The 9,449-nt window shown below is 36.6% G+C and overlaps 2 protein-coding genes across 2 annotated transcripts; one reads left to right on the top strand and one right to left on the bottom strand.

The window, feature by feature from the left end:
- Positions 1-648: 648 nt before the first annotated feature.
- Positions 649-2,677, top strand: LOC110912325 (60S ribosomal protein L11). The gene is made up of 5 exons (XM_022157014.2): positions 649-790; positions 897-1,004; positions 1,099-1,141; positions 1,963-2,158; positions 2,321-2,677. The coding sequence occupies exons 1-5, from the start codon at positions 689-691 to the stop codon at positions 2,517-2,519; spliced, it is 648 nt and encodes a 215-aa protein (XP_022012706.1). The 5' UTR covers positions 649-688; the 3' UTR covers positions 2,520-2,677.
- A 2,955-nt stretch (positions 2,678-5,632) lies between these two features.
- Positions 5,633-7,957, bottom strand: LOC110912324 (pentatricopeptide repeat-containing protein At1g11900). Its single transcript, XM_022157013.2, has 2 exons — positions 7,662-7,957; positions 5,633-6,880 (listed from the first exon to the last, which is right to left on the bottom strand). The coding sequence occupies exons 1-2, from the start codon at positions 7,818-7,820 to the stop codon at positions 5,828-5,830; spliced, it is 1,212 nt and encodes a 403-aa protein (XP_022012705.1). The 5' UTR covers positions 7,821-7,957; the 3' UTR covers positions 5,633-5,827.
- Positions 7,958-9,449: the final 1,492 nt, after the last annotated feature.

The following is a 9,449-nucleotide window of genomic DNA, read 5'->3' as shown; positions in this document are numbered from 1 at the left end:
ATCAAATCACTAGCTGCATTTGCACCCTCTGCCACCAACAATATCATCATCAACAAACACTTTTATAATGTAAAATTGCTCTAGAACAAGGACCCTGAACAAAAACTAAAGCTGGTGAATTTAACATACCTAACTAAAATATTAGCCTTCTTGCTCAAAAAAAGTTCATTCAGACGGTCGCGGGATAAGAATCGACGCCAGAGAAGAATCGACGTCGGAGAAGGACGGCCGGAGGAGAGGAGGTGGTCGCCGGAGAGGGTGAGGGTGGATGCGATGTTTTCTTGTTCTGCACTGCGACTTCTCTTTTCTTTTCTTCTGCTGCTTTTTGTTTTGTGTGAGGGTAACCCTAAATGGGTTTTTCATTAAAGGAAAAATAAAAAAAAACGAAATAAAAACATAAAAAAACACCCAATGCAGGATTCGAATCCGAGTATCTATGGAAGAAGTAGGCGCATTAACCAGGGAACCACCAAAGCTTTTAGTTTATGGGTTCCCTTTGTATTTTATTTATAGGTTCCTTTTTTGTTTACTATATATATTTACACTACAAATTAAAAACCAACTGGGTTCCTGGGAACCGATACTTTTACATAAGTCCGCCCCTATTTGAATTAGGCAAACGAATCAAAATAACGGGTAAAAATGCAGTTTACTCAATCATCTTTTTCTATGGGTTAAAAGGTAATGAATGGGCTGGGCCTTGGTATATCCCAAACAAAACCCTAGCAACCTTTTAAGAACAAACCTCTACGGCCTTTCATCGTTTCTGCAATCTGCGGATTCAACAATGGTATTCTCTCTCTCTCTCTCTCACTCAATCTCAAACACAAGAGGGAGATTGACTAGCTCAAAGATATTGTAAGGTGTTTATTGATTGGATTGTGTTAAAAATGTAGGCTTCAGAGAGGAAACAGGCGAACCCAATGAGGGAAATCAAGGTTCAGAAACTCGTTCTCAACATTTCTGTCGGAGAAAGCGGTGATCGTCTCACTCGTGCTGCTAAGGTCTTCTTCACTTTAAACTAGATTTCCAAACTTAATATAACTTTACACTCTATCTATGTAAGATGCGATTTTGGTGCTTTTATTACGAGTTTAGGTTTTGGAGCAACTCAGTGGCCAGTCTCCTGTCTTTTCAAAGGGTAAGAGTTTCTTTTTGCATAGATATATAACATTTTAATATATTTTGTTTTGTTAATGTACGCTGGATTTGCCTGAATTGAAGCTTAATTGAGAAGTTAAACCTGACAATAAGTTTTAATCTAGAAGATAATTGGATGAATGTCAAGTCTTTGACTCGATTTGTCGGTATTATTTATTTTAGAGGAAAAAAATGTGGTTTATGATGCCTTGGTTGATGTAGACTCGGAGGAAGATTTTGTGGCTTACAATTAGATCATGTTTCAAATATTGGCACTTTTGTCTTTTGATATAAAATTACCGCCACAATAACCTATATCTCAAATATCGGCTCATGATCGTTATTTGATTTTGGACCACTATAACTGCATTGGGAAAATCTTACACATAGCCAAGCTACTGTGAGGGTGGGATGTAGGCAAAGCATACCTCTACGGGGCATACGACAATTTAGTTTATCTTGAATGATAAAACATAATAATGACGGATTACTGTTTTTGGTTAAAAGCTGATTGTATGCTTTTAGTTTGATTAATACACATGTATTGATAGAATATCTGATATCTCGTGTGCTTCTTTTTATCCAAATCAAACGCTTTGTTGGAAGAGCATATATCAATGAGAGTACTAACAGGGGCTTTCATGTATTTAGTTATTTTTTGCTCAAGGGTGTGTGCTTTTCTTGCGTCTAGGCAAGCCTTGTGACTTTGACTACTATGCATGTTAAATTTGGGGTATACGTACACATGATGTCATGGCTGTTTTGGAGGTGATTACATCATGTTTTGATAAATAGTTCAATTTGCCTGCTTTGATTGAACAGCAAGGTACACTGTGAGGTCTTTTGGTATCAGGCGTAACGAGAAGATCGCGTGTTATGTCACTGTTAGAGGAGACAAGGCTATGCAGCTTCTGGAGAGTGGTTTGAAGGTGAAGGAATATGAGTTGTTGAGGCGCAACTTTAGTGACACGGGATGCTTTGGGTTTGGTATTCAGGAGCACATTGATCTTGGTATCAAGTAAGTCATTCTTATAACCAGATTGAATTTTGACTATTTAAATGTTAGATTCAAAAAATTGGTTTAACTGTATATGATCAAACATTTTTACTAAATCATGGGATGAATTTAGTTAATATTTGATATAGAATGCATTTTTATTTTCCATTTATGTCATTGTAGGTATGACCCATCTACGGGTATCTATGGTATGGATTTCTTTGTGGTTCTAGAACGCCCTGGTTACCGTGTGGGGCGTCGCCGCCGGTGCAAGGCTCGTGTCGGTATTCAACACAGGGTCACCAAGGAGGATGCTATGAAGTGGTTTCAAGTGAAATATGAGGGTGTCATCCTTAACAAGTCCCAACAAATTGGATCTTAACTTGCTTGTTTTGTATAATTTTCTACTTGAGGGTTTAACGGTTTTACCAGCAAGGATATTTGGTAGATTTATGTTTTGAACCCTTTTGGATTCCAGTACCGTATTATGGAGAATGTTTTCTTTTAACTAGCATGCATACAGTTATGCATTTGAAAATGTTTTAAATTGTTACTTTGATTCAGTCAAAACAAATCTGACATGAGAAAAATTGAGGCCATTTAAAAAAAAAATATTTAACAGCCTTATGCTTTAGTGTTTACATGTTATTTTAGCACAACCATAAAAAAACAAGTATTATTTTTTTAGCTAGTGTCCCACTCCCTCGTGTTCGAAGTGAATGTGGCATGTGATAATAAAATAGCGTTTAGGACATGAAACAAACCCGTAAAAGAGAAATCTGAGAGTTGACAATGACTTTGTAATATATGGCAACTTCTTTTTGTGACTGTTGTTGGTAAGGAATGTACCAAGACTCCCAACGATTTCAAGTAAACTCTCGGTTGGACCTCCTCATAAACGTTACATATAAACATTCTCATCTTTTCTAGGTTTCTAAAATTAGGATAGGCCTCGAGCACCAATGGGGTGGTGGCCTTGGTTTGGAAGAGGGAGGTTTTGGTTTCAAGTCTCACACGACAGAGAAATTTGCCCTTATAAGGATACGCCTCCAGCATTGCCACCGTTATGGAAGTTTAAAGTTCCATTCTTTTTTAGATCACATTCCTGTCTGTCTTCCATCCTCTTGATCAATCTAGCTAGCAAAAACTCTGATTAGCAAATTGCAAGTCACTTTATCCCGGAAACATCCACTTGATACGATGGTCTTCCCACATTTTGCCATATCATCTTAGACTATCTCCAATGCAAACAACACCCTTAGCTGCCTAATCAGTTGCCACATCATATCCTTAAAAATCCTTACAAATCCTTAAAAACCATCAATTTCATCTCCAACCATATAAACATCCTTACATATATATCCTTACATTTTCCACATCATCACCCATTTTTTTTATTTAAGTTTACCCATTTTTTTAAATTCACTTACTTAAATTAAGATAAGTAATTTAAGTAAAATAAAAAAAAAAAACATAAAAACATAGAAGAAATTGCATTACCTAAAAACAAAATTAAACTAGAATTAAAAACAAACGTTTTAAAAATAAATATAAACTACTCTCGATTAATCCATGTTATACTTTGCTTTAATCCTAGCACACTAAATGTCATGTCATGCTTTTTGAACCGGGTCCATGTAAGCACTCGGGATGATTTTTTTCTCTTTAAATTCCAAGTAGTCTGTCATATGAACTCTCCAATCACCAATCGCTTGTTGCTTAAGAGACAGAGTTTCGTTTAACCGGTCAAGTAGTTCTTCTTTCTTTTCTTGGTAAGAAGATCCTACCTTGGCATTCCTCTTAACCTTATCCTTTGACTTCGCTTTGTCCCTCCCGGTTGGCCTTTGTATTGGTTCAACCTCAACATGAACAACATTTTCATCATCATCATACACATGGACATCATCATCTAGTAAGATGCCATAATCCTCCACCGACAACGAGGTATCGGCGTTAAAGTCGAAGGCCGTGGTATGAGCATCGGAAGGAGTACCAACCAGGGTGTATTCACCAGTGCTCGCTGTCTTTGTGCGTTTGGGCGGCTGAGCACCGTATACCTTGATTGGTCCGGACCATTTTTTGTGGTCCTTCACAACCCTCCAAACATGCTCATATTGAAATTGTTGTCCGGTGGGGTTATTCTTTCTATCAGCAACATATTCTTCTCTAATTGCCTATAACAGCATTCCGTCCGACATACCACTCTTTGTATTGTTTTTGTTGTGTATGTACAGGTCGTTGACCCTGTTCACCTTGCTTTTAAACATGTGCCAATGTGACCTCAAGTTATGGGCGATCCTCTCTTGGGAAACTTGAGGGCTTTTCAAGAAAATTTCTAAAAGTCGTCCCCAAAATACACTCACCCTTTGACTATTTCCGAAGACCGGGTCTTCAGAAACGTGCACGCAGGCCTTGGCAAGCAGAACTTCTTTTTCCAAGTCCATTTGATGCATCTCACTTCAGAAGATATTCCACAATTTTCATGTTTTTTTTTTGTTTTTGTTTTTTGTCGTTTTCTTTTGGGTGAATGGAGTAGCCTCAACACTAAAGATATGAGGCTCCACAAATGATGTTTTGGTGCTTGGAATAAAATGAACAAGGGCTTAGTTATTAAATGAATTGTAGACAAGGGGTTAAATGTAACATTGTGATAGTGTAGGGATTGATTGTACAATAACGAACTAAGCTAATCGAGTTGGTTAGCTTGGAACTTGATTGAACACTCTCTCTCTCTCTCTCTCTAGTTTTTGAGCTAATAGACGTTATCCTTTCTTATATTAAATTTTTGACTTGTTTAGGCATCAGAACTCATCATACAGCTTCTGATTCAGGGGTTGAACCCACCGTGAAAATTTTGAATGAAACAATTTCAGTCAGCTTCTCATGTTTGGTAGAGTTGCAACATCTAGCCTAGGCTTAAATAAATAAATTATATGGGATTACTATTTAAATTGTAATTATAAGTAATATAGGTTATTTTCATACTCTTTAACTGGTTAGAACCTTAGAGGGGATCCAGCAGTTGTGACTTTATCTATCTTTTTAATACCATAAACCAGTTGAAAATAATTGTGCAAAACCGTCTTGAAAGCACAGGAACAATGTTTTGCAGAGAACAATCACCATACAAAAACTCAAAACACATTCATCAACCAACTATCAACCTTGGTTTAAAAAAACGTGAAGCGATCCGAGTCATTTAAAGCCCAAAAGCCGAGGCATGCACATCACGAACATGAGACGTTCATAAGTGCACAACCAAATAAGCTTTATTTACAACCAAGAGTTGTCACTCTCATTTGTTTCACATATCAACCTTTTATAAAGCACACCTTTCATAATTTCTTCACCCCTTTGGTTGTTTTTACCCATTAGCCTCCTAAAAACCCTAACTTTGACCACTTTTGCCCAGAAGTACATGAGGCGCCCCGAGTGCCTCGCGCACAACAATTAACAATACTGAGTCTAATGGCAAAACTAGGGTCATATACACAATTAAACTCAAAAGAATTGAACTTTATATGCAGAATCTATCACATGCTTTGTCTACAAATATATGATTATGTAAAATCACAAAGCATCCGAGGTTGCTAGAAAAAGAATAGATACAGATACAGTCAGGATGTATAGTAGAAAAATCGGTAAACATCACGAAGAAAGAGGAAAACCCATGTAGAAGAAAATTTCGTATTATCTGTTTTTCTTTTTAAAATCTTTTGGACATATAAGATCCTTCCGATGTTCATTCATCTCCTCCAAGAATTTTAGTGCTAACTCAGACTTGCCCAATTTCTTCAAATTATTGATCAGAGATCGATAAATGTAAATTGAAGGGCGTACATCCCAACGCTTCATGTGTTGAAAGAGTCTCAACGATTCTTCAATGTTACCTGATTTGAAAAAACACTCGATCAGTGCAGTGTAAGTTATAAAATCAGGCTGCAATCCCACTTCTCCCATTTCTTTTATCATCTCCACACACAAATCAAATCTACCGACCCTCCTCAAGCTATGTAACAAGGTATTATATGAAAAGATATCAGGGTCAATATCTGCCTTTTTCATTGAAGCAAACGCGTCGAGCATCTCGTCTACCCGTCCAGCTTTACCTAGTATCCCTAACACGGTATTATAAGTAACCAAATTCGGGTTTAACTTGAAAGTCTTCATATGATCAAATACAAGCATAGCATTATGCACATGCCCACAATCTGCAAATCCATAGATGATCCTGTTAATAATAATCGTAACACTTGCTGCATTAACCAGTTGTGAGACTTCCTTGACAAAAGATTGCACTAAGGTCAAATCATTGCTCTTTGAAACAGCCTTCGCGATGTTAAAAAAGGTAGCTGAATTCATTCGTAGGTGGTTAACTAACATGTCGTAAAAAACATGCAATGCAATCTGTGTATCATTCTTTTCAGAAGCTGCAGCCAGAAGAAGATTATACGCTGGCAGACTGCTGATGGCGTGTTTATCACGTAATAACTGCAGTAGCCTAGCAGCTGCGCGTAGCTGTCTCTTTTTACAGAGTTCATTGATGTGATTAGTACACAGATCCTTGATGGAAGTGGGATTTTTTTGTAAATCAAAACCAATTGCATCCAAAACTTGAGAAGCTGCTTCCTCATCCTCGATAGATGGTTTAGTTACCAATGATCGGGCTGTAAACGCTAGCATGGGATACGGTGCACATATCCGTGAAATGGGAGGTTTAACCGCGGTTGTTGTCATATGTTTCTGCATTTATTGCAATTCCTCATAAGCATAGTAATAAAACAGCATATTGCATCTAGTAAGAAACATGCGTTGTGTTTCAACAGAAGCAAACCAAAGATGGTGAAGGTATAAATAAGTCAATACCATGATCTTTTGGTGGTAAGAGGCAAACCACCCCACCCTTTTAGCCTTTTGGATATACCAAATATAGATTTATTTTTTTTTGAACGTCCAACATAAAAATCGCCGGGTACTCTGTACGCGGCACCCATTGGCCCGAAAGGTAGCCCGCGGCAGCCAAACCTGCACGCACGGAACCCCTAGCCCACCATGCCACCAGTTCCGGGGAAAACCCGACCCTGCACCCGCCCGAGGGCACGAGAATGCAGAGCCGGTAAAACCCGGGTGGATCGGAATATAGATTTATTTTAGGTGGAGATATATTAACAAAGGATAAAATCACGAAAGTAGCCATTTTTGTGCATTATACCTGTTTGGACAGGTCAAAACAATTGTACGCATACAGCCACAAGATACAAGAATCATCGGTAGTGTCTCTAAACTCGCTTATAACCCAAAACATTTTCATTCTATATGCGAACAAACAACACGAATAACAATGCATTGGCTAATCTATATGTGATATGGTGTCGTGTACAAAACGAGTGTTTTCTTTCAGCTACAGAGGAATAACAAACTTAAGAAAATACATCCACCGTTCCAAATATGTCATGAAACGGCAAACCCCAAACAAAGAACACAGCAATATCAATGACCGAGTATATGTAAAGGTATGACTTACAGTGTTCAATAACTGAGAGATTGATCCATGTAGTTTCGTGAAAGACAAGTCTTGATCAGAACCTTTGTAGCTGTAGGGATTGAACAAGAAGAAAGAAATGCAATACAATTTGGGGGTTTTCCATGCGACTTGTTTGAAGCTATTGGAAGCAGAGAGCATCTAATTCGATTGTAATGCTTTCCAAAATTAGGGTTTATCCAGGGTTTATGAAGAACATTACAGACCCAAAACCAATTGCTCTTGTTGGGGGGTTTTTGCGTGGACCTATTTTTAACTTTTGACGAACCACGGTTCAAAAAGTTTTAGCTAAATAGACGGATAAAACCCAAGGAGAAAAATATACTATTACCCCTAAGGTTTCGATTACACTCTTGTTACTTAATATTTTCAAAATCTTCCTTCTTTACACCTTCACCGGTGGAAACGGTACGGGTCGAAACGGTTCCGAAACGGTACGGGTCGAAACGGTTTGGGTAGAAACGGTACGGGTCAAAACGGTTCGCATCTAAACAGTTCGTGTAGAAATGGTATGGGTCGAAAATGTTCGCGTCAAAATGACATCCAGGTCGAAACGGTTCAGTCGAAATGGTTCGGATCGAAACAGCATGGGTCGAAACGGTTCCGAAACGGTACGGGTCGAAACCGTTTGAATCGAAAACGGTCGAAGATTCCAATAATTTACTTTAATTCCTTCACATAGAGGAAGGATTTTGAATTCCTTTAGTTAAAGGAATTTGAAGACATTCATGCCAAATTCCAATTCCAATTCTATTGTCAACCAAACACATAAGATTGGAATTGAGATTCCAATTTCATCAAACTAGGTTAGAACCCCGTGTATTACACGGGTTGAATAAATGTAATTTTATATATTAAATAATAAAAACGTATATCTTTATGAACCTTGTATATTGTACAGGTTAAATAAATGTAATTTTATATATCAAATAATAGAAAAGTTATATCTTTAAAAACCATGTGTATTACACAGATTAAAGCATTGTAATTTTGTATACTAAATACTAAAAACGTGTCAAAAAGAGTTACATCCTTAAAAACCCCGTATATTACACGTGTTGGATAGATATAAAAAAGAGTTATATCTTTAAAAACCATGTGTATTACACAGATTAAATAAATGTATTTTTGTATATTAAATACTAAAAAAGTCGTATCTTTAAAAAAACCCGTGTATAGTCGGGTTGAAAAATCTACCAAATAATAAAAAATTATATCCTAAATAAATGTAATTTTGTATATTAAATACTAAAAACGTCGTATCTTTAAAAAAACCCGTGTATAGTCGGGTTGAAAAATCTACCAAATAATAAAAAAAATTATATTCTTAAAAACCTCGCGTTTAACTCGAGTTTAATAAACATAATTTTGTATACCAAATAATAAAAAAAGTTATGTTTTTTAAATAATTAGGATAACATTTAATATTAATTTATTATTTATATATTTAATATAAGATAAGTAGATAAGAGAGGTATTTGTTTTAAAAATATATTAAATTAACAATTTAGATTTGAGGATTATATTAAGTAAGATAAGATTTGATATTAATTTATTATTTATTTATTTAGATAAATATAAATTTGAGTATACCTTCAATGAATGACACGTGTCAAAAAGTTGGTTTCTTTTATTGGGTATGTTTGGCAAAAATAGCTGGTGGTTGGTAGCTGAAAGCTGGAAGCTGGTAGCTGGTGGTTGGAAGCTGGTAGCTAGTAGCTGTAGCTTTTTAGATATATTTGGTGTTTGGTAGAGTAGCTGGAGCTTTTA

Source organism: Helianthus annuus, chromosome 5 (assembly GCF_002127325.2).
Source record: "Helianthus annuus cultivar XRQ/B chromosome 5, HanXRQr2.0-SUNRISE, whole genome shotgun sequence".
In the NCBI taxonomy this organism is placed as follows: Eukaryota; Viridiplantae; Streptophyta; class Magnoliopsida; order Asterales; family Asteraceae; genus Helianthus; species Helianthus annuus.
This window is presented reverse-complemented; position numbering and strand designations above follow the sequence as displayed.